The sequence below is a fragment of the Pyxicephalus adspersus genome, chromosome 3 (assembly GCF_032062135.1).
Source record: "Pyxicephalus adspersus chromosome 3, UCB_Pads_2.0, whole genome shotgun sequence".
In the NCBI taxonomy this organism is placed as follows: Eukaryota; Metazoa; Chordata; class Amphibia; order Anura; family Pyxicephalidae; genus Pyxicephalus; species Pyxicephalus adspersus.
The window spans coordinates 77,081,428-77,108,039 of record NC_092860.1 but is presented as its reverse complement, the minus strand read 5'-3'; the positions used below and the strand labels follow the sequence as shown (position 1 = coordinate 77,108,039).

At 37.2% G+C, this 26,612-nt stretch overlaps 1 protein-coding gene across 1 annotated transcript in view; it reads right to left on the bottom strand.

The window, feature by feature from the left end:
* Positions 1-3,034: 3,034 nt before the first annotated feature.
* Positions 3,035-26,612, bottom strand: part of BMP3 (bone morphogenetic protein 3) — a 30,389-nt gene continuing 6,811 nt past the window's right edge. Inside the window, exons 3-5 of the mRNA XM_072406803.1 lie at positions 12,101-12,182; positions 9,696-10,594; positions 3,035-3,945 (exon numbers count right to left, since the gene is read on the bottom strand). Coding sequence (XP_072262904.1) covers positions 3,754-3,945; positions 9,696-10,594; positions 12,101-12,182 — 1,173 coding nt within the window. The 3' untranslated portion in view covers positions 3,035-3,753. The remainder of the gene's footprint in view (positions 3,946-9,695; positions 10,595-12,100; positions 12,183-26,612) is intronic.

The window sequence follows — 26,612 nt, the reverse complement described above, 5'->3', positions numbered from 1 at the left end:
GAGAACACTTGAAATACCTTTTAGGTCTTCAGGGAACCCCTACTGTAATATCTATATCAACAGCTCACAGTACATTAGCGTGGCGGCCATTAGGAGGAATACATTGCTGGCCAGTGGTATGAATGCAAACCTTACAGATAGCCAAGATCATTGGTATCACTTAAATTGACCTGAGAGGTGCAGATTGCTCATTGTTCAAGGAACTCATAGTAACCTCTGGGGAAACCATTGGCTTATATTATAGGCTAGTGGAAACACTGATCTAGAGGTTGCTATAAAGGCAAAACACTCATCTCTTCAAATTGTGTAGACACCCATTTTTGTATTTTTGTACAGGCTACAAAACAGTAGCATTGTATGTTTGTTTCACTTTTACGAATGCTTGATCAGAGAGGTCATTATTTCAAAAAAGGGACAGGCAAAACTAAAATGAAACCTTGAAATGTAGAGAGCATATTCTTGCTGAAAAGTTCACTTTTTAAAAAAGAACTCTGAGGAAACTCATCAGTTTACCCCCCTTACTTATGTCTGAGAATCAGTGGTCCTGAAATGCACATGCTGGTTATGCTTGTACACCCTCTCAGGAGCCCATCACACACTAAGCCCGATGTAAAAATATACAAAGATTATAGGTATTTACATACATCAATCATATCCAAGCATGTGTAGAAAGATATGTGGTTTGTAATGCAGGAAGAAGATAGAAATGAATTTACACTGCACAAGCTTTAGGATATATACTCCTATTACCCTCCTATGGATCCTATATAGAGCTTTGTGCTTTTTCTATTAGGGTGTCAAGTGTCATACATAAAATAGGTGAACAGTTCTGTATTTTGTTAACTGAATAATATTAGTAAATTGCTGTTATGATGCTGTTGTTTGAAAGCAGACTTCTTCACCATTTAGATGCCTCTGTTGGATAAAAAGGCCCGAAGTCATTCTGTCTGATTTTTTTCTGATTGAGACATTTTTCTTAAATGACTTAAGAAAGCATAGTAGCATAGGTTTTATAGAAAGTCATTTGTCTTCATGTCATTACCATATAGGCACAGTGCAAAATATAAATATTAACATAGTTATGAAAAACACTGTAAATTGGAGATTAAAAGTTATACAAATTGTCCCACATTACGCTAAATCAAAAATACATACATACACACACAATCATTTAATGTACTACTTAGCCAAGGCTAATGAGTTTTATAATGTATTATAGTGTCACCAAACGTGAAAATTAGAAAACTAATTTCTTCTTCTTGTTTCTTTAAAATTGTGTTCAATTAGTCCCTATAAGTACCTTATATCTTTTGCACAAAACTGGTTATTTTTAATGCTTGTGGCTACAATTCATGCTCAGTTCAGAATGTCTTAATTTGTATCCACCCCCGTTGTGCTGCAAGTGTAAACATTTACATGGCAATGCTGCAAATAAAACATTTACTGTCTGTCACATTAAACCCTTCACTGTATCTGTATAGAGGAAGCCATGGTAGCCATCCAGGACTGGTCATCAAAAAAGGCTACCTTTATCTTTTCCCATTATATTAAAATGTTGTTTTTGGGTTTAGTTATGCTTTAATACTGTTAGGCATGAATCACTACACACAAGTGACCTGGACATTAGAGCTATCATGATTGTCAGACCCCAAAAGAACTACAAAGGTGACAAACTCTCTAAATGCTATTTTTGCTGGATAGCCTAATCTGTTAAAGGATGTGAAAAAATAAGAGAACTACTGAAAGAATCAACAGGTTTTATATATTTTATGGGAGGGGGCTTAGTTTTGGAGGGATTACCAATTATTGTAACTGATAGAGTTTTTAGTGTAATAAGAAGGTATCCTTTTTATTTCTGTAGCAGTACTGAAGGCTTGCCTTTGCTCATCCTTTCCCAGGCATAAATATTATCTCTATATGCTTTTCAAAAGCAGGATCAGGCTTTAGATTTGTATTTGGAATTGTTTTCTTTATGTATACACTTAAATTCCTGTTTTTACATTATGTAATGTTGTACTATTATTTTCTTAAATTACACACTTGAATCACTTATTTCTTGGTCCAGCGATGTAATTTGTCACCTTTCTGTCTCCAGCTAGTTCAGGGTAAAATAAAGCTATAAACTGAACACTGGTCTTCCTGGAGTGCTGTGGCAAAGGTGAATAGCTCACAAGACTGGCTGCACAAGAAAAAAAAATCCTTCAACGTGTGAAACATGTGCTTCAAATCAATATTTAGCTATCTGTCTGTCGTTTCAATTTAACGTGAACCTGATCTGACCTAAAACAGCAACAACAGTATTGAAACACACACTTTAGTCTTTAAAAAGGCCCAAGTCAAGATTTAGTCCCAACCTCTCCTTGTGCTAAAACTCGTCCTGCAGCTTAAGTCTACAATCTAAATCAGTGTTTCCCAACCAGAATTCCCCAGGGAACCCCAGGGTTCCTCCATAGGTTGCTGGGGGTTCCTTGAGAAATGAGTAACTTGTGTCTTGCAGGTCCGTTTAAGTGACACCAGTGATCTTTTTGGTTATCTGTAAGAGTCACATTCTTTATACTGACTATCATGCTAATAAACTGAGCTGTAGATATAGTAATTTGTAGCAGGGGCTTTCTGAAAACCTGAAAACTTTTTCAAACGTTCTCCCATTTAAAAAAGTTCTAGAAAGGCAGGTCTAAACACTGCTGTGTTTAGGAGTGTAACAGACTGTTATAAAAACCTGAAATTATTTGTTGTGCAACCATCATTAATGTGTTGGTATCTGCTGCAGCCTGATGTACTAAAAGTCAATTTGGAGACCAGAAAAATGTGTACATTAGTTTCCCGCTATGTCCAAAAAATGTTCTTGTTTCTTTTTCTTTACTTGATTTTTTCACATTTAACATATAGTCATCAATGACGTTCCTTTCCTTAATATCCTAAACCATTATTCCTATTCACAGCTCTTCATACTTTAAGGAAAACCAGTCACCATACCTATGACAATATATTCTTGTAAAGAAGCGGAAGGAAGATTTATTTATGTGGTACTGTATAACAAAATTAAATATTGTTTATTTTACACAATCGTATTTATAATCTTTCATGTCCATTATACCTTTTGTTTACACTATTAAAAAGTGCTGGTTAAAAAAAAACACATAGAAAAATCAATAAAATTTCTAATTATGTTACATAAACTTGCTGTCACAAACCACTTTCCATGATGTATGTCTTCAGACTATTTATACTTGCTATGATGTGGTGAGGAACACGCAATACTCCTTCAGTCCTTCCAAGCATCAAATATTTAACTTCCTGTCCATTCTATGGTAACAGATGTGTGTAACAGACGCAAGAAATGTAAGGACTGTATATATAGCAAGAGAACACCATAGGCAGGTGAATGCTGATAGTCTGAAGGCACATTACAGCCTCAGCTGTTCAAATGTCTAGTCTTTTTTTTTCCGGTACAAAAATAAATGTGTCTTTGAAAAAGTAGAAAGCCTCCTATTTTCTTTAGAGCTTATTTGATTCAGGAGCTTATCTTGTGTGCTATGTCAGTTTTCTGTGAGTTCACTGACTCCAGTCCAGCATGAATTGAACACAGCAGACATCGCCCAGTGTTTATATAATATATACTTTGTTTTTTTAATCTTTTCCTTTTTTTCTTTCTGCATTGCTGTCTGTTAGGCTGTAATGTTTCCGGAAAAACAGTTGTACTGAAAGTGCAAAAATGAAGTTTGCTACAAACAGCTTTGAAGGCTTGAACCGTTATCTGCAGGCACAGGACTCCACTGTCATGTTGGGATAAACCTTGAGCACGACATTCTTGTTTTCATCAAAGAACAGAATGCTGAGGGACGACATCTTTTCTGGAACGCAACAGGGCTCGGGAATGCCAGGTACCACACCTACAGCCCGTACGATGCTCTGGATGGTGGCATGGTTAGATGGCTTCAAGGACTGAAAAAAAAAATGATATACTGTGAATTTGTATAAATGAGACAAGAAAGGCATTTCATCCATTTTCTAAAATTAAAACAAACTGTATTAGAAAAGTAATGAATATATATATATATATATATATTCCATGCAAATATTTCTGATTATACATGACACAGACTATGGTATTACCAATATCTACATCACTCTCATCATGACTACTAGAATTTACAGGGAAGTAATTCTTCAGCTCTTAAGAGCCACATACAGGCCAAGATTGACATAAACAGACATACTGTAAGTTTTTTTGTAAAATACACTTTACTTTATTTACTGCTGGCTGTTAAGAAGAACTGGAATTAGAAGGCCCTGGCCTAATTATTGGTGTTGAAAAGCATACACAAGGCAGGAGGAGGATACGGGGATCTTTCGTCATGTTAACACTGTGGGCAATGGACCAACACAAGGCCCAGGCCATCTAGGATATGTTTCTTTAAATAAAACCCTTAGTCTTCATTAAGACAGGGGTATCAAACTCTGGCCCGCAAGGTCATTTTGCTTGGCCCCCAGAGGAATTGGGAAAATGAATGGCATCTGGCCCACCTGCCCGCCAATGCCTTCTGCAGCGAGTGATGCCGCTACCATAAACTCAAGGCATCACTCGCGTCAACAGAGTTCTATAGACGCAAGTAATGCCGGGAACTTCAATCCCCGCATCACTTGTCTTCTGTTTCTCTTCTGAGACCAGTCGCTATTCCTAGCTCACAGCAGGAGAAATAAAATTACTCAGATCTGCAGGAAACAGAACATAAAGTACAAGGTAATGATCTGTTTGAAATGTGTGAAACCATCAAAAAGAGATGTCACACTTTTCTGTCTCTTTTGTAAAAAACGTTCTTTTTCTTTTCTAACAAGAGTTTTGAAGATATCAGATATGAGCACATAATTTATACATGTGTAACATTCATTTTATTGTTATATATTATATATGTTTTATATTCAATTCAAAGGAATTACCTCCTATTTTTTAAATACATTTTAAGTTTGGCCCCTGATTTGGTTTGAGTTTTTAATTTCGGTCCTCTGTGTATTTGAGTTTGACACCCCTGATCTAAGACATTCTTTGTAGTTTTAATGATGAATTCTACAAGCTTCATAGATGAATTATAACATATAGTAGTTTTGATGTCTACATTAGTAATAAATAACAATTAAAACTGTTGCACCAACTTTTTAGAATTTGTATAGTCTACAACAAATCTACATAATTAATTTTCAGAGCTTTATGATCTTTAAATTAGGCTTCCTCTCAAAGTTAGAATTCAAGATTTTTTAAATGATCCCTCCAACTGTATTTACATACTCTGTGTGTGATTAATGTTTTCTATTCCCTTTTTGCGAATATCTCCATTATTTCTATTTCAGAATAAATGTTACCCTTTCACCGTTAATTGATACTTAATGTCTCTAAAGACTCTGTGAAGAACTGCCAAATGCTGATCGAGCCAAAAACATGAATACTATCATAAGCATGAGTCAGACGCTGTAGCTGGTAAGACACATTTATAAGTGATCCTTCTAGACCATATAAGTATAAGAAACTCATGATGTCTGTGCTAGCCTGTTCTGAAAAGCCCAGGTGACTTATGCTTGCCAGGAACTATTTGTCATTTGCTGTCTTTTTCCATCCTAACTACATGCAAAATGCCTAACCTTATCCAATATTGCATTTATTTATATTTTATTTTTTGCAGTACAAATGAACTTTCAACACTCTGCCTTTCTATGCATTTCTACATTTAGTAATCTCAAGACCAGTGCTTGCAAGTGTGTACCCAAAATATTCTCTCAAAAAGTATGCATGATAGTTTATCAAACTCTAACAATTATTTTGTAAATCTCAGTTATGGCGCCCCTGAAGAAGTCTCTTTAGTGAAATGTGTTGAGCAGAGGTGCTTATATCTTTAATTGTTTATTTGGAAGAAACTCTAAATGATTTAAAACGTTTGCCTGTTTCAATCTTCTTTTAATATATCCTATATTTTTGAGCCTGAGAAATCTGTTATATCTGAACTTAGATTCTTTCAGAATGTGTTCAATTAGTGTTTTCACAAAGCTGCAAAAGTAGTAATGAAAGCTTGGTCAGAGTACATATGAATGATGGGCGTCCTGTGTGGCAAGGAGCATATAATACAAATAATATGTGTTAAGGCCTTTTGCGGAAAGGTATGTACTGCATTTTCAGCTATAAAAACCTATAATGCTTTTAGATGTTAAGGAAACAATGGTTTTCCTTGTAAGCCCTGTAGCTTTTCTTGTACTCCGAAAAAGTAAAAAAAATGCACCTTTTCCTTGACTAACTTTTCAACCCGAAGAAGGAATATGATACGCTATCAGTGTCAACCAGCTATAATTAACCTTTGGGCACAGATCCAATCTGCTAGAGGCCCAGGAATTCCACAAAATACAGGTGGACCAAATCGCTTGAACTTACAGAAAATGTTACAAACACACATCCAGAAGTTCCCTGCTTGTAAATTGTAAAACTTGATATTACATTTTGAAAACATGTGCTAGATCCAATTCCACCCAACTCCATGTCACAAATGAGAGCTGAAGCCAATTCATACTTTCAATTCCACAGATAAACACCGCAACCAAATAGAAGAAGCATTAAACCTAGAAATAAAATACAAACCTGCCATTTTGACCTGAACTTACTTGGCTTGTATGAAATTATGATTCTATTATAGTTACAGAAACATTGCTGAATGCAAACTATACACATGTGAAAGCAGATTAGATCCAAATAGCCTGAGATATGTGTATTATTTGCATTCACCGATATTTCGGATTTGCATATCACCTCAAGCAAACAACTACAGAAAAAAGAATATAGAAATACATGACCCCAAAGAGCCTAAATCCTTGCAGTTTACATTTAATTTACTTTGCCAAGAATTGTTATTGGTAAAACCTTACTCCAATTTATGTTTTAAATTTAAATACAATGGGAAAAAGTTTTTTCCTTTCTGAAGCCCTATTGAGGAGATATGACTTCAGGTCCTGTTCCGGTGATATCCATAAAAGAAGACATTTTTCAAGAGATAACTGCTCCAGATATGAGAAACAAGTACTGAAGGCACTTGCACATATAATCAGCAGCTTCCTACCATGGATGAAGTTTAGGTCACCTTCATGCCACTAAAGTCCACCCTATAAATTCCTATTTTTCTATCACCTACCATCACCACTATCTTTCTACATGACTTTTTAAACCCCACTTTACTGCATGCTATATCAATTTTATTTAGTCTCTGGCAAGTAAAATATATATATTTTTTTTATCTTGAGTGGAGTAGGAAAGTGCTAAACCCTTGTCAGTTTATATTTACTTCTTTAAAAACAACAGGAAGAGAGTGTAAATTAGAACAATGAAACTGTTAATGCTTTTTTACACTGAAGTGAATAGTGTCAAAGGTGACTGCTTCCCATTAAAAAAACATGATGAGCAAGACTGGCTGGTAAATTTCGATCTTTTGGTTCTATATGTGAGTTTAGAATAGACCAGCCACAGTCAGATACAGTACGGCCAACCTGCAGTGGGGTATGTATGGTTGACTCCCTAGAAAAAGAGGTCAACCCCTTAAATTTGAATATTTACAACTATTTTCCTTTTTACAACATGTAGTTAAGGCAGTAGCAATAAATAATTCCTCTTTTCAGGTTAAAAATCTACATTTTTTAACCATATTTGGACAGTGGCTTTTTATTTCCAATGTCTGAACAAGAACACACGAGTACTAACTACATGTGGATGTCTGGAGTTCAAAGTAGCAATAGGTAGTAGGAAGGCTAAGCTTATATGTAGGATATTTATCCTAAACACCTAAAGGGTCCCCCATAATCTATGTATAAACTATACAGAAATGAAGGTGGCACCACCGCTAACATTGGGTGGTACCAGAAGCTGCCAGCTGGCCACTATGAAGCAGTGAAGGGAAAAGCCAGTGCTGTCACATGGACTGAGTCACACACTCCTCTTGTGGGTATTGCTTTAAATATTAGTGCAGGATGTTATAGTATCTGTACTACCTGCCTAATAAAATGTGATTGTGGAACTCTGTGTATACATCTGTGTTCCAAATGGGTCAGTTCAGAAAGGAAAACAATTCTAAATTCTTATAACATATTTCTCCCAGTTTTCATAAATGTTACTCTCATAAGTCTGCCTTAGCTACTACCACAAATCATCTTGTGCTATTGCTGAAGACAGGGATTGTCAATTGCAGGCATTCAATTATTTACACGTTCCTTTAAAACTAGCCCTCACTGACAGTTAAAGTGGCATGCACTGTGCAGCAGCTCATCCGTTAAGTTCACAGCACAAGCAATCAAGTTGTTTTAACAGTTTTAAGCTGCGTACACACTTGCAATTTTTGTCGTTGGAAAGGATCTTTCATGATCCTTTCCAACGACAAGGGGCTGCAAGATGCATGAACGATGCTGTACATACAGCACCGTTCATGCTCTATGGAGAGGGGAGGGGTGAGAGCGACGGAGCGGCACCCTGCTGCGCGCTCTCCCCTTCCCTTTCATTACGATCGGCTGTCGTCCATCGTCCGTGGATCCGGCAGGTCGGTCGTCCGGACGATGGACGACACCGACTGTACACACGGAAGATTTTCGCCCGATAATTGGCCGATGCCGATTATCGGGCGATAAAAATCTGCCGTGTGTACGTAGCTTAACTCCCTCTTCCAGCAGTGACTGGTCAGCCTTTAAATTTTAATGTGAACTCTGAGAGGAGTTCTGCAAGGGGTCAGTGATGTGAACTTTTAAAGGTGAACTGCTCCACAGTGTCTGCAGCTACAGTAGTCAGTGAGACCTAGTTTTAAAAATTAATGATGGTTTCTTAAGAAAATATAATTATTTTACTATTCATAGCTTGGGCAATGTTTGTGTGAGATGCCGTTGCTAAACTCAAAAATGCGGGTGGCTTTTCTACAATGCCAATCCCTTCTTCAATACTTTCTGAGCCCCCCGACCCTTAACAAGTCTGCAATAAATGTTTACACAGTTACTATGGGCCATTGGCTCAATGTTTTGAAGCAAATGAGTCTGTATGACAGCCATGCAACTAGCCCTTGCAGAAAAACTCAGCGAAGATGGCTCAATGTTTCTCACAGGAAACTATTCCTTCAGATTTTTACTCTCAGTCTGTAAAATAACATTTTAATAGATCTAAATTCAATGCCTAGATTCTGAAGATATTTATAATAGGGAATGTATAAATATACTTATGCACAATATTGCTGGCTACATAATTTTTTTTTCAGTTTATGGTTTTCTTTTTGTCGGGAAAACCTGACAAAACAAAGTTGGAATGTTTGCTATTAGCAGAAGTGTGAAATGTGGACAATAACAAATGCAGCAAGAAGTGGAACATGAACCTCCTCCAGCGGACAAAAGGTCAGGCTTTTCTACACAGCAAGACATTAATGTTTGGATACTTTACAATAAATTCCCGCACATAAACCTTCAGTTTTTAATCTCACTATTTTAACAACTACACTTATAAAACAGATATAAAAATATTACTTATTTATGGCTTCAGAGGGCTTCTTAATAAAACAGCTGGGCTATTTTATTAAGAAAAAAAAAGACATACAGTTCATAAAAAGGGATGCACGTTCCTGACCAGCACTGTGTGAAACTATATTTTGATATAAAAGCTTGTGTAAAAAATACTATTAAAATATTTACAGTACCTTTGGCATTGGGAACTGGCATGCACCTGAGCAATAATATGCATCAAAGGATTTTGGGGAAATAATCCATTCACTCCAGCCGATGTCTGCAAAGTCTACTTTAAGATAACGCCGAGCGCAGTTACGTGGTTCGTTCCACTGCTTTCTTCGAGCCTTTTTCAGTGTGTGTTCATCAAACTGCAGTGTTTGGCCTTTTTGTCGTCCACTCTTCCTCAGCTTCTTCTTAGATTTCTCCTTCTCGGCTGGCCGTACTTGAAGAGTTTTATATGGTTTCTTCTCCACCCATCTTTCTTCATCTTCATTGTACTGGTACTCAGCTCCTGGTAGCTCATTGTTTTGTAATGGCAACAAAATATCAGTTGACCGTCTACTCCTGTGATTTAAAAGTCCTTCCTTTCTCTGTCTCTTATGCACTATACCAGCACGTTGTCCATGCAAGTTGGAAACCACACTGTCCGGTTCAGATATAGCTGAATCATTGGCATAAACAAGGATATAAGGCTTATGTCCTAATATTAGTTTTCTTCGTTTATTCATGCCATCAACTGTCATATTTATTGCAATGAGGGCCTCTCCATGCTGTTTGGCTTCACGCAAGACTTTAGTAATATCCTTCCAATGCCAGGATGGAAGGTCTCGGTAGCCTGTCGAAATATTAATAAGAAAATTGCCCAAAATTCTTGTTTGGTTCTCAAGAGATGTTAAACTGGACACTTTTAATTCTATGGACAGTTCAGATTTTCTGTGTCCACGCCTGGGACAAGATGATGAATGTAGACATCTCTGGCTGATGTTTAAAACATCTCCAAGATAATAATGAAACGTAGCTGACAATATATTTTCCGAAGATGAAAGTGACGTTAAATTGAAAATATGCCGATTATTATCTTCAAAGTCCCCTGTAAAAAAAGAAAAAAAAAATATGAACTTTTTTTAACTGCAACATCAAAAAATGACAACCGTTTGAATGTTCTTGAGATAAATTCACTCTGATCAATGCAAAGGGTACATAACAAGACTACGACAGGACTGCAAATTGTGTTCATGCTGAGTCCCCTTCCTCTACTTTAGCAAGTGGACTCTACCTACAGAGGTATTATTTTTTCTGATGGTCCCGTGCTTTAAGCCATCAAGCACATTTGACTATAAATTTTAAGTCTCATTGGACTCAGCTGAAAGTAATTGTTACTTCTTGTATATTAGGATCCTTATCCTGGTGAACTGGGGCTATTCACAGACTGAGATGCTAGTATTATTATTATTATTATTATTAATAATAATAATAATAATAATTTTTTACCTACTGTAGTAATTAGTATATTAGAATATTCAATATAAGTTTGCAGGAAAATAGCCTGATATAGGGGTTACAAGGATCATTTTTTTTAGATAACTTTTTATTTGAAATGTATATATGCTATGCTGTTATCTCCTGACAATTGTGACAATAACAAGCAGCTTTCAGTCCACTGCTTTAGCTGATCTTTTTTCGCTCAGAAGGCCACCGCATTTGATATTTTCCCTAACTGTAAAAGTCCATGGATACAATTCCAATACAAAGAGAAAACATACTTTTTAAACATTTTTGCTAAGCTCCCTTCATGAGCTGTAACTGCGCCCACACTGGTGAAACTGGCAGAAACACGGACTCTCACGCTAAGCAGCACCGGAGAGCCATAAAATGGGGCTTTGTGGAAAATATAAGTAAAGTACGGCATGCGTTTCGTCTGGACTGGAAGCGGACCAAAGTATATGAGAACCAGGCTTACTGTTTAATTCAGAAACACCATGTGCCCCGTCTATTATAATCTAATTATACAAAAGTTTTAGTTAGGTGTTCATTCTCCAGGCCAGATGAAAAATGAGCTCGCATAAATTTTTAACTAAAACTAATTAGTGAGAGAAAATCAAATTATACAATAATCCTTTTAATACAGTAAGGGACATTTGTGAAAGAGCCTTTAAAGTGAAATAGTTTTGCTAATATGGCTAAGTGATGGTCAGCTGGGAAAGCATTACCTACACCAAATAACAGAAAATACATCATTGTGATATCAGAGCCAAGGTGGATCTCACAACAAAAGTCTGGCCAATTTCCTTTTAGGCATACATGCACATGGTATAAAAATGTCAACAAAATATTTCTTTAAACAGCATCATATATGAGTAACTTATGGAAATATCTGCTCGTTCTGTTGTCAACAGTTGTAATAAAGAAAACAAGTTCACTAATTGTATAACTCCCTCCCCTTGTGACATAGAGTAACCTCCAATTAAAGTCTATGGGCCTGATTTATTAGAGCTCTCCAAGGCTGGAGAGGATACATTTTCATCAGTGAACCTGGGTGATCCAGAAAACCTGGAACAATATGTTGCCTCTATAGGAAAGACATGGGTCTTCTCACCATTAAAAAATGTAAAATACCTTCTCAGAAACTTCTCAGGACTTTCAGGAAAGGCAGCCTCATGACCAAAGGCAACATGTTGCTTCCAGAAAACATGCCATAGCTGCAATTCCATTTATACCTTGTACAAATTGCCTCCCAACAACTTCCATAAGGATGTGGTACATGCTGTGATTTACTGCAGGTGTGAAAGGAACATTATACTCTCCTTCCTCTCTTCTAGAAAAAAGATTCTGTTCTAGTTTTTAGATGTCTATGAACATATAGTATATACTGTACATACATACAGTTGTAAGAATTAACCAAATTAATTTTCTATCTCATGTATATTTCCTATGGGGTAGGAAATGTTTTAAAAAATGTTTGTAAATTTATTTGTAAATAAAAAATATAAAATAATGAAAATATTTTGCTCAGCATTGCATGTAACAGTAAAACAATTCAAAGTAACAGGGGTCAATATTTACAATTTTAAATAATTGAAAAAAAAATACCTAAATAAATCTACAAGTAGCCAGTAGATGGCACTGTATTCTAAAGCATTGCAGAAACAACATTTAGGAGATTACATTCATTATAGGATTACCCAGTTTTACACTAAACAAATGTTCTTATTTAAACTATCTTCAAAAACATGGCTTTTAAAGTTGCTGATACCTGGAAAAAATTTTAAGATCAGTCTGACCCTATAAAAAAAATTATAAGTCCAAGCAGAATAAATAACAACTGCTGCAGAACTGGTTAAAGAAATCATCTGGCTTGCCAGGAAAGTTGTGTGATCAAGTGTTAGCTGAAAGCAAAAATCGTGGCCAGTATAGGTGACTGATATATAATATGACCATCAATGTTCAGCCTCAGTTGTTGCTGCAGAAATGAACAAAACACCCGGAGGCCTGGTATAAAAACTTTTGTGGCATATCACTTTCCTGCCATGTGCATTATGCCAGTGAGCCACATATGAAATCTTGGAGTATGTATAATTGTTTTGGATGTAACACACATATATGTAGGACTATCTAAGTCAAAGGAAAGGGAGAAGGTGCAGCTAGTGGTGCTGACATCAATACTTATGTCTCTTGCAGGGGTAAACTACAGGTTTGTCTTAAAGAAATAGTGGACCTAATTTATTAAAGCCCTCCAAGGCGGGAAAGGGTACACTTTTATCAGTGAAGCTGGGTAATCCAGCAAACCTGGAAATGATTTGTTAGCAAATGTTTTCAATCCTGGACCAGATCCATGTCAGGTTTGCTGGATCACCCAACTTCACTGATGGAAGTGTATCCTCTCCAGCCGTGGAGAGCTTTAATAAATCAGCCCCAAAAAGATTGCCAATTGCTATTACAAAAATGAGACAAAGCCAAAACCAAAAAACTATGTAATTGCGACTAAAATGTTGTTTGGTCCTGAAATAAACTGCATTTATTTGCTCTCTTTGGTGAGATAAATATTCCATTGTATTTTGAAATATCTGATAAGTAAAAAAAAATGATGGTTTTAATGCTAAAAAGTTTGTTAGCTTATACTTTCTGTTTCTGAGAAGGATGGGAGGTGTTTTTGGACCTCATGTGCTCTTCCATAAATACAGTAGAGTGAGTGAGCGTTGTTACTCTAGTACATGAAGTGTGATACTGGCATCATCACTTGGTTAAAGTAAATGGAAAAAAAGCCTGGAAAATCAGCCATCAATCTAAGGACTATTTAAAATTCTTGTTTAGGTGTTAGATACACTTTAAAACCAAATAGAAAACAATGACTCTATCACCTTGAGTCCAATGACATAACACAGTGACAAGATATGACAGTTCTTTCATCTTTATTTCCCTACTCATCCTGGTCATGGTCCCCAAACACAGCCTCCAAAGAAGACAAAACAGCAAAGCTTGTGATAACCAGGTGGTGTAGGGGTCAAAACTATAGTAATGCCCATCATGCTCACATGTAGGAAAAGCAACACTTCCAGCTTCAGGAATATGACATAGCTTTACAACTTTTTCCCACCTTAACTTTGCTTCAGTGGTGCAGTTAAACATTTGAGTTGTGAAGAAAATTTACTGCAAGTTAATGGTTGTGTAGTTATAAAGAGGAGAAAAAGATCTATGCCTAATTCAAACCTATGGCTATGTACACACATCAGATGATTTCTTGCCACAAACAGTTGTGCTGGTCCCGGTTGAGAACCTCTCATGTGTACAGGATGGAGCCATGTGTATAGGACGGATCGGGTGAGAATCTGACATGTGTACAGGATAAAACCATGGGGAATGATCGCCTTACACATCAAGGGAGGGGAGCACAGTGGAGTGCAGCTAGTGTTTCCAGGGTGTTGGGGGGGGGGGGCAAAAATACCACTAAAAAAAGGTAATATTACACCACTGCTGGGGTTATTATTACTGCTGCACACACCAATGATGGCCCCTATTCCATTTACCCATTCCAAGCCATACACAATAAAGACGCAGCCACACTACTAACCACAACTCCAGCAGTTTGTGAGCAGCATTTCTATTCTGGATCCCTGCAAGGGATTTTGTTAACATTACCAAAATGGGGTTTAGGGTTGGCAGATATGTTAGGCGTGCCACTCTAGATTTGATTGATATTACCAAATTAATATATATTTATTATAAAAAAATCTATATCTTCTTGTATTGTAAGCAGAGCATTAGAAATGCTGATTGATTACAAGTGCTGTACATGCAACTAAACAGTTGTCTAAAATCAGTCAACAAAGGTGTCTGGGACAACAAAGCATGAGCCACTCCTATAACAATCCCCTAATAATCACACTCCTATTATCACTCTCTGTCCTGTGATGTTTTTACCAAGTTAAAAGAGGATCTTAAAAGGAAATGGGCTCAGGAAATAAAGCATGTCTGGCTTGGATCTGCCTTTAAAGATTTGCAGACTCACAGATTGTCAGAGAGAATTATATGTGGGGAGATCACGGCTTCATCTGTGATCTATGAAGATCTGGGCGATGTTTCATATAGTTACATTTGCAACATCTGTAAAATGGAGCAAGCAAAATGAGTAGGATTAGTCAAATAGTCATACTGCTGTGAGCTGAAGAAATATTTCAGGACCACATGAATGGTTAATCAAGAACTATGGGCTGTTTTTTCAATGGTCTACTTGTTCATTCTAAAATAAAAAGTAATGATACAATACTTCTGTAGAATACGGAGATGTCTCTTGTGTTACTTCTTTTCTACCGCAAGATGTCCTTAGACGTCTAGGTTAATAGAACCCAATAATAGGCGCACCTCTGATCTCCCAATGTTATAATGCAGTGAGCAGGGCTGATATCAGTTTAGCATTATTCTCTGTATCATGGACTACTTAGTGCCAGGAAAATATCCAAAGAGAACAATATGCATCACGTAATCAGCCATAAGAGTTCTGGAACAGGTTTTATATATATATATATATATATATATATAAACAAAGCACCCCCTGGGGAAAAACTCAGGATAAAAGGAAAGAGACTCCTGAGCACAGAACAATAAATATTTTAATGTTGGCTTACAGAAATATGATTATCTAAAAATACAGACTTCTTCGGACAACTTTGACTGACTGATCTCAGGTGTTGAAACTTCGAACAGGTTAGAACAACCAGAGGTGCACAATGTGGGTTAATATCATGACCATATCATGATGTAATATGGCTTGTTACCCAACTGCTATCTTGGCACTATCATCTCTATTCCTAATACCACTATATTTAGTGTCCATATAAAATGCCAAATGTGACCCTTGAAGTACTGCGGCTAGTTTATATCTAGGTTTAAAGAAGTGTTCTTTTCTGCTTCCAAAGCAAAACCAGAAGCTCCTACCATATACAAAGAATATACACTGATAAAGTTTACTAATACATGAGTAACTATCATGACCTGTAATTTAAAGACTTCTTAGGCAGTACCTCTCCATCTACACGTGTGCTTCTATAGGCAATATGAGACAATGTCCCCCATTTTTTAACCATTAAGGTATACATTATTCTGTAAATTTTGAAATTGGCTCCACTGCCTTTTATCCTCCTTGTCACCCAATTAATCCTTTACTATGAAGGGCAAACTTCATAGTGTATTTTTTGTCCAACAATGTTGTTTAGATAAGCCAAAGATGTATTTCTGATGCCCCCTTCCTTTCTCCTTTGTCACATACAAGAGACACAAAATGCCCAGAGTTTCTTGGATTCCCAGGACATTCTGCTTAAAAGAAATTTCACAAGTTATATATAAAAATTCATATTATATATAAAAAAGATATTAAAAAAAATAAGCACAACACCTTTAGTGTTACATTTATATAAAGAGCAATGAACTTTACGCAGCTTTACTGGTGGTCTGAGTAGATGTTTATCCTTCTATGTAGTCACTTTTTACTATGTAAAAAGTCTACTCTTTAAACAAATAATCCTTTACTATGAAGGGCAAACTTCTTAAAACCCAATAAGGAGGAACGAGGTCAGATTGAGGGACAAGCTTCAATTTTGCAATGGGGATTTGCAAATGATTTCGGATGTCAACATGTAAAATTATCTGTTTTGACTGAAGGTAACCTCTGGTTATGCCTTTCTTTTTACTACTATCAATCTAACTTGCCCAGGTTTGTGCCAGTTTGCTAATGAAGGTGTTCCTGACCCAGGTTTATATACCTTACTAGTGTTATCTTACAGATCATTTTTCTGCTGAAGCAAACCAAAGTTGACTGTGATAGCAAGTGTCTTCTAAACCCAAGTATTGCCAACTGGAAGGGGGATACAAACTCAAACTCAAACTTACACCTGTCCATTCTGATGGGGTTTCACATTTATTATAGAAGTATTTTCATATCCATTGTTTGCCTAAATTGACTGATTCTACTGCCTTTGGAGACTCCTCTCCCCCTATTGGAACCAATCAGATCTGGGTGTCATTAGGCACCCTCTGATGATGTATTTAGATCACGTGTCACTATTCACCCTGTGTAAGCTGAGAGTGAATACCAAGTCTTTGTTGTAATTGGTATTACTATTTTATTCATTATTTATATTTTTTATGCTAAAGTGTATTAACCTTCAAGCTGTCATACAGTACAGAAAGAACTCCACAGCCTTAATTCAAAGATGTATACTAGCAGTTGGTATTTCTTTTGTTTTTAGGGTAAATTTTGTGTTTAGTTTTTTATTATTATTCTTGAGAAAGCAGAAGGCAAACCAAAAAGGCGAAAGTATTTATAGTTGTATTTGCCATAATATCTAGGTTCCTAGGTCCTAGGTTCGAATCCCAGCCAGGACACTATCTGCATGGAGTTTGCAGGTTCTCCCCGTGTCTGCGTGGGTTTCCTCCGGGTACTCCGGTTTCCTCCCACATCCCAAAAACATGCAGTTAGGTTCATTGGCTCCCCCTAAAAAATTGACCTAGATTACATTAATGACATATGACTATAGTAGGGACATTAGATTGTGAGCTCCTTTGAGGGACAGTTAGTGACACAACTAAGAACTCTGTACAGCGCTGCGTAATATGATGGCGCTATATAAATACTGTATAATAATAATAATAATAATACCAAATACTCCCTTCTATTGCTGATATTCATTAACTATAAAATAAATCCAAAATGTGTCATGCACTGACACAGCTGGACATAGGCTCATAAAAGCACTTCACTTATATGAACACCACCCAACACATTCACTTGAACAGTCCCTGGCTGCCATCATGTGGACATATTCCTAGGACCTGTTCCTGGTAAACTGTACCCCTTCTATCAGCGGCCAAATGACTAGCGCTGATAGCTGCAAAGCCACTTCAAATATGCAAAGAAAACATATAAACTCCATTCCACAGAGAGAGAACAGTTTACAAATAATGCTATTAAAAAATCTAAACTATCCTATGAAATGTAGATAACGTATTTCTCGTAGTCCTGTATAGGTTTCATGTAAGACACACTTTTTTCTCTTTAATAAAAAAAGACTAAAAGGCAATAATTATATACAAATATATACTGAATCTTCAACATGTATTTGCTTTAGTGACACAAAGTAATTAAGAAGATTGAGAAAATCAGAAAATACTATACTATTTATGTTATTTTTTCTTTTATTAGTATTAATAGTATTAAAGAAAGGAAATTGACCATGACAGCATGAATATTTTTCTCACACAAGGTTTCTATTAAATTTACCATTCATGTAAAGGTCGAAAGACACACAACCTGCTATTCTGTGGCATAATGCCTGGTATAGTTATTGCAGCTTACAGAGATAAACAATGCCCTATAAGTACCGAGACTCAAGATTTAATCATTTCCAGAAGCTGATGCTTTGCATATGTAGTGCCAACATGTTTTTCCTTCACCTGTCATTGCTGTGTTACAATTACAATCAAATTCAATTTGTTAGGTCAGTTTGTATTATGAATGTAATGCCTTATAATAATGAAATGCACCCTCTTGTCAGCTTGTAACAGTAGAGACTATGGAATCAACCAAACTCAGTTTTTTATTTTCAGCAATTTGCAAGTTGGAAAATGACATGTTTACATAGGCACACATGAAACTATAAAAGTACCTTACAAACTTTAGCCATCAATTTATTCTCATCAAGACCTTGTCAATAAAGGAGTACCAACTGTACTTTTATTTGCTAGTTAAATATTATGTGTTACAGAGCTCTAGATAAGGACTGAAGCAATTATGTGCCTTAAGCTACATACACACTTCCAATTATTATCGTTGGAAAACGAACGACGAACGTTCATGCACGATATATATGAACGATCGTATAGCACCGATCCTGCACATAGAGTTAACGACACGATCGTTCGTAGATATTGTACACACAATAGATACGATCGTTTAAGCGATAGAGGAACTATGTGCACGACAGGAAAGTGAACGGACGTTCATTCATCACGCATGCTCTGAACATGGACGATCAACGAACGACCGTACACACGAACGATGTTCAACGATCGTCGTCCAATCCGATCCGTCGGTCCGGTCGTTCGTTTCCAGCGACTTTCCTCGTTCGTCGGCGTCGTTGGTTACTTTTTTACGAACGATTTTTTGCCCAATCGATCGTTCGTCGTTCGATTGGAACGATAAAAATTGGAAGTGTGTACGCACCTTTACACATATCTCATTCCCCATGTCCAGTCTGCATGCAAAGTTTGGTCATTGGCACAGTTTTCTCATGGCACTGCTTTATAGGGAGCCAGCTGTGAATAAATTTGCAACAAATTGTACACCTGAAAGAGTTATATAATCAGTGGCTGTCATATAGCTGAGATCCTAGTGGAAGACCAGGAGAAGGTGGCGTCAGAAAAAGGATGGGGATGCCACTTTGATCTGTCAGCACCGGGGAGGGTGGTCATGTTCCCTTGCCACAATAGGTCTGATTTATTAAAGCTCTGGAGAAGATGAACTATCATTAATATTATTATACAGTATTTATATAGCGCCATCATATTACGCAGCGCTGTACAAAGTCCATAGTCGTGTCACTAACTGTCCCTCAAAGGAGCTCACAATCTAATGTCCCTACCATAGTCATATGTGATTAATGTAGTCTAAGGTCAATTGTTAGGGAGAAGCCAATGAACCTAACTGCATGTTTTTTTTGGGATGTGGGAGGAAACCGGAGTACCCGGAGGAAACCCACGCAGACACGGGGAGAACCTGCAAACTCCATGCAGATAATGTCCTGGCTGGGGATCGAACCTGGGACCTAGCGCTGCAAAGGCCAGAGTGCTAACCCCTGAGCCACCGTGCTATCATGGAAGAACATGGGTATTTCAGCAAACCTGGAATGAATTGAAAACATTTGCCAACTCATAGCAAATTGTGTTTAAGAAATCTATTCCAGGGGTTGCAAGATCACTCAGGTTCTCCCTTGAAAATGTATCTTCTCCAGTCATTGGAACTATTGGAACTTTAATAAATCAGGCTCAATGTTTGCTCCTCCCTGGCAATCTGTCCAATCTAACTATTGCTCATTTGCTCAGGTTGCATCACTTATCCTCAGCCATTTGGTTGGTGGCAACTTTTTATGTAACCTTGTGCAATAGCTGTTTGGCTAAGTTTCGTCATAGCTAGCAAATAAGGGGTAGATGTTAAAACATGTACACCATACATCCCCTTTAACACCATGCCTTTAAACCATGTAAAGAAGCCAAAATGACAAAACAAGTTATCTTGATAAATGTTTTTTTATAAGTAAAGAAAATAATATATACCATTAAATCAGTTCATTTTTTAGGGTGGTAAGTGGTTAGAACCCCAATGAGGTTTTTCATGTCTGTATCCATGTTAGACCCAGTCACCCTCTCAATTTACTGGGACTACAAATAAGGGTAGATCCAAGAATTCTGAGCTCCCAGTGGAACAGTAATATAATGCAAAGCTTCCAAAGGGGCACCTGCTAGGATACACTGACAGCGCAGACAAAACATACAAGGTTTCAACTGTCCTTTTAACTTTGGGCTTTAGATATATATAAATAAATATTCTGAAAATGAATCCTTGCAGGAACTGGAACTCTCCTTGCATTTATTAATGAGCCTAAACATTAGCAAATATGAATATATCTTCTTTTTATGTAACATAGGAAATAAAATAATGTGGTAAATTCATAAAGGCAAGCTTGACCTATAGCAGTGTCTAGTTCACTTAACATTAAACATGTCTATAATGCTGCCATGCAGTGCAAATGCTAATATGAGCTTCATGTTTCCATCGCACAGGTGGAATAATTTCAGCAGTTCTACGGAAACTTCATCCATAAAGCCATCAATCAGATTAGTTAAAACAAAACAGATGAACCAGAGAAATATAACTATTTTGCAAAGGTTTCAGGTTAATTTGCAGAGGGAAGAGGAATATTAACTTCACCTCATTTCCATTTGACTTCAGTAATGCAGTAAAGGTTTAAGAGGGCCCCTGGTATTTCCACTGGTTGCGATTCTGCTTCCAGTAAGGCAGTGTTAGAAAAATGAGGAAAGCTGAAAACATAAAACCTGCTGCTTCAGATAGTTAGGATAATATCAAACAGGGAGAGAACATTTTGAAGTCGGTTCTATAAGAGCAAGAAATGGTGACATTACTATTCTTTCTCTGCATGTCTGTTCCTTGCATTTTCAAAATGTATTGCCACTATTGGATCACATTAACAGCCTGTGGGAAGCAAGAAGGAAGAGAGGGTTTATATTACTGAGCAGCACCTTGATTTATCCATCAAATTCAAAGATTATGCACATACAGTGTCATATGCCTAGAGTCTTGGGTGTAAAAAAGGTAGGCTGTTACTAATAATAGCAAAGAAGAGTTTAGCCCAACTGACACCTTTTCTTTTCTCCATACTTCTCTTCCACCATATGTAAAAAAAACATTTTTGCACAGACTTCAAACATGCCTTCTTCTCTTCATCTTTATTACATAGGAAGTGGGGGTATTAGAAGATTACAGAAGCAAGATAACTTTGTTTGTTACAGTACAGCTCATAGGAAATGACAAGGATACTGCGTTTCTGGTAACACCTACAGATACATTTTCTGTGCTTGCTGAAAAGTCTGAAAAAACAAATGATGTAATTACATCTAAAGACTGGTAAACTAACTTATCCCATTTTTTTCATGGGTTCAGATATCCTTTTGACATCCTAACTGTGGCCGAATTTTTCACTGGTAGCCACAATAATAAACTTTTTTTATTGTAATTTTCTTTGTAACTTTCTAATTTTTGTATACTGCCAGCATATTTTACATAACTGAAGTATTAAAAGCAATTCACAGAAACCATCACTGGTCTTGCAAGGAACTTCTATATGTGAAATTAATACATATATATCAATAATGACCTCTGCAAAGAAGTGAACAGAAATATCAAACATCACACTCTAGCAAAAATCAAGGTTATCTCACAGGCCAGCGTGGCTAGAGAATTCTGTTCCTCCCTGGAATCACATGAACTGGGCTTGAAAGCCACAGATCTGGAAAATGTATTCAGTATCAAGTAGATAAGGGAGTTGAGATTCAAAGCAGGTGTTGCATATACAACGCCTGATTTTTTATGTGTCTCAGCAACATTCAGTCCAATTTAGGAGGATGATGCGTTTAGAAAAAAATAACTAACATATGCTTTTAATAATTAGACACCCGGGAGAAGGTTAAAAGGCTATATGGTAAATGTGGGGTATATCAAATGATCTTTGGGAGATGAATGTACTGTTTCCATTGATTAGGTTATCTGTAAGTTAGCATGTTGAATGTACAACTCTGAGTGGTAATAAAAATTGTTATTTTATGTTTGAGTAATAGTAATGGTTCCATGGAGTAGGAATTCCAGCCGGCTGACATCACCTTGTTTGTTTTATTACAAATATGTGTTTACTAAGTGATAAACTTCACCTGCAATACTTTGTAGAAGAACTGTTAACTCACACGTGTCCAATAGGCACAGAGCGATTATAATGCAACAGATCATGTCTAAAATAAGGTCAGTGCGAGGATGTCATCAGTATCGATCTGGTGGTTTTCATTTACTGGGCTATTTTAAAGAGGTAAGGTATATAAAACCAGTTTTTTTTATATATTTATAATTTTTTTTGCGTTTTTGTCTTCATTAGAAAGATTTACTCTCACCTTTACTCAAAGGAGCTAAAAGTGATAGAAAATTCTTTATCACAGAACAGGAATATAGGTGAAATCCTACACTGAGGACACCAGCTCTTGTAAAGAATTTGTGTGCTGTGTGTACAAGAAGGGAAATCGAATGGCACACTGATGGCAAAAAGAGAGGTTAAAATATTCTCGACTTTTTAGAAATGCATTTAAGCCACTGTCCCTGGCCAGAGCTCTATATTTACCCAGTTCCTTGCCACCTGGTCTGACTTCAGCTCTTGTATAGTAAAACTTCCTTACAAACTCTCACATTAGTTGGTCCCATTGAAGACTTTAATAGGCATGCACTGAAAGCAAGATGAAAAGGCCTAGCCAGCAGGTAAAGATAATCATACAGGGACTGGGCTTCCGAAACTACGTATGTATTGAGGAGATTACACACGTGTCATCCACTGTTGTCACCATTAGAAGAACTGACTTGCAGCTATAGCTGGAGTGCATGTATGCAGTTAGAAAGCTGCAAATTGTTCACAATGTACAAATGTAGCAAACGTCCTTTAGGGTTTCCATCTACTTTGCCCATTTATTACACACACCTACGAGTTCAAGACAACCAGATCAATACCATCATTATTTTATATAACCAATCTGATTTTACAGACACCAGTTTTACTTATAGTTGTCTTTATACAAACCTATGTTACAGCCATTTCACCTTATGCAGCTGCTATGAAGCCCTGGGAACAAGGAAGCACAGTCTATTGGAATATGGAATGTCAAGAAAACTGCCTAAAAGTTGAAGAGTGCAGACTTTCTGCCCATTGATTGAACATTGATCTGCTTTACCAACCAGCTTAGTCTTGGCTCACAGAAAAGTTCTTGTTGACACAGCAACTCATTAAGATCCTGCACCCAATGTAGAATACCTGGCTACAAATTTAAGCAAGTGGCCACCAAGTGTATAAACAGGACCATCAAAGAGGTAAATAATAGGCTGCGTACCTTTGACTACTAGTGTTAAGAGGTAACATTATACATTTTAACCACTATAATTAAAATGGTGTAAATAGAAGTAAAATATGTGACACCCAATTGTGACCCCATTTTTAGGGGGGTAAATATGGGATAAATATAGGTCAAATTAGAAATTTAAATAGGTGCATTTAAAGTTTTATCTGCCTTCTATACCCATGAAACATATTAAGGTTATTCAGAGAAACCAGGGAGTGAAAAAAAAGAATTGCAGACTTTCGCTTCCCACCAATTTCTTTCCAAACTATGCATTTTACTGCATGATGCAAATGATATTAGCCATGTAAGTTTATTGAATTCTTTTCCCATGAACTATGCTGCAGTCAAAAGCTACGAAATCTGATAAAACTGTTACAAAAAAAATATAGAAGACATCAGTCCTAAGTCATATTTATTCAACGATTTCCCAGATACGGTCCACAAAAACTCCTCCCTTGTAGATGAGAATTGCAAAAGCTACTATTTAATTTGCAAAGTACTGATTAAATGTAGCCCAGTGAGCCAAAACTCCAGTTAATCATTCCGCAGGCTGAGGTGTATATGAGATAATTAATTCACATGACATAAATTGGATATTTCATCGGCCCTAACACTTTTCTGGCTGCCAAAACATCTGACAGCGATTGTAAGCATCCCAGATGTCTAACTGCTCATTAACAATGGCATCTTTAAGAAGTCTTTAAAACATCAAGTTTATATTCACAGCATGGGGATAATCCACTGCTGCAGAGTACAGATGCAGGTAACATTGTACAGTGAACAAACTAAATGATTCTGCGTTGTATCATTACAATGAGAAGACGGAAGGGCCAATGAAAGTCCCAGTGTTTTTACCCATGTGTTGCCCTTTCCAGCTCTCTTCTGTTTACTCTGGCAGAGAATGGATTAATGTAATTAACTCCACACTCACTTCGCTGCCAAAGGTGTGATCAAAACCCAACACAGCATTGCTTCATCACAGTCTGTGCCTTTACACGTACTCTGCAGATTTTTCCACTGTGAAAAGATAAATGGATGCCTGAAATGTGAGTGCAAGTTTAATATCGGTTCAGCTCTTGTATCTAGAGAGGGTACTTGGATTGCCTCTGGGTATGCACCTGCTAACTACACCCTTGCAAGCACTTTATAGGAGCCGCTTTGCTGACTTCTTTAGGAGTTCAGGATTTACTCAACATGCCTCCTAGTTTTGTTCCTTAAGTGTTCCCTGCTGCAAAAGCACAGACCAAATGAGACAGGAGTTGTCACAAATGTTTACCCCTTCAATGAAACTTTGGCGTGATCTCCTTGAAAGATTTTATATTAAAAGCTGACCTTGTGATTGAACAACAAATAAACTTTTGACTGAACATAAGAATGCAAAGGGACTGACGTTTTCCCAAATAGACTGTCAAGACGCCTGCTCCACATGTTATCATAAGGAACACATGCTGGCAAGTATTTCAATTATTTTGTGAATGTGAGCCTTGTAAGGCAAATAAACCAGACTGTGACACTCCAACAACATACAATACCAAGACAGGTACCTGCACTTCCATCCCTAATCTTTAGCAGAACCCTCCATGCTTACCACTCCACTGGAAACATGGGCTTAGTGATCGCATTTAAACATGGTTTTTACTTTACCAGATCAAACAAAAAACATAATAAAAATATGACCCAGTATAAGACAGCTATGAGCTAGAAATGGTGTTGCCTTGCCTGGTTACAGGTGCCAATCGCTGATGTTAAAAATGCCAGTGTAATGGATTCCAGGTTATCTTGCATTTCCGCAGTTTAATAAACTGATAAAAGCTGCACAGATTAATAAAAGCTATTTATTATATGATACTTTATGACAATTGTAATCCTAATATATCAGTTTAAATTATTTACTATAGTTCATAGTTCAGGAAGAAATCACTTTGTCTGGATATCAGCATGCATGTATCACCAACAAGGTTTACCCTTTAACAGCCTATAAATCAGATCCCAATAAAAAGACTGAACGGAACTCATGTTTGAGAGCATCCAAAGTTGGCTCAGGATTATTTCAGGAATTCTGACAAGTGTAATAATGTCATGCCACTCAATAAATTATTTACAGACACGCCATAATCTGTAATGAAATAGCAAGGGGTGTTACACTAAACTGCACCAGACGTTACAGACTGTTCACCTAAGTACAAGGTCAGCTCCATCACACTGTGGGCACTGCAAGAGGTCAGATACTACAGATACATGAAGCATGATTGATGTGTCACAGGACTTACCGAGTTATAAAAGGGCATCAGTAACAATAGTATGACAAGGCATCTATAGGTAATACAACAAGATAGGGAGCAGGGGGAGAAAGAGGGGATATATGAGGGGGAGAGAAGGGAAGATGTGAGCGAGGGAGAGAGAGAGAGGGGGGAGAGAGAGAGGGAAGGAGAGAGAGAGAGGGAGAGAGAGAGAGAGAGGGAGGGAGAGAGAGAGGGGGGAGAGAGAGGGAGAGGGAGAGAGATATGGAGATATAGAGAGAGAAGAGGGAATGGAGAGAGAGATATGGAGAGAGAAGAGGAGATAGAGATATGGAGAGAGATAAGAGGTAATAGAGAGTAGAGGGGATAGAGAGAGAAATATGGAGAGAGAAGAGGGAATGGAGAGAGAAGAGGGAATGGAGATAGATATATATAGAGAGAATAGGAAACAGAGAGAGAGATATGGAGAGGGAAGAGGGGATGGAGAGAGAGATATGGAGAGAGAGAAGAGGGGATGGAGAGAATACAGGGAATGGAGAGAGGGATATAGGGAGAGAAGAGGAGATAGAGAAAGATATGGAGAGAGAAGATGGAATGGAGAGAGAGATATGGAGAGAGAAGAGGAGATAGAGAGAGAGAGAGAGAGAGAGA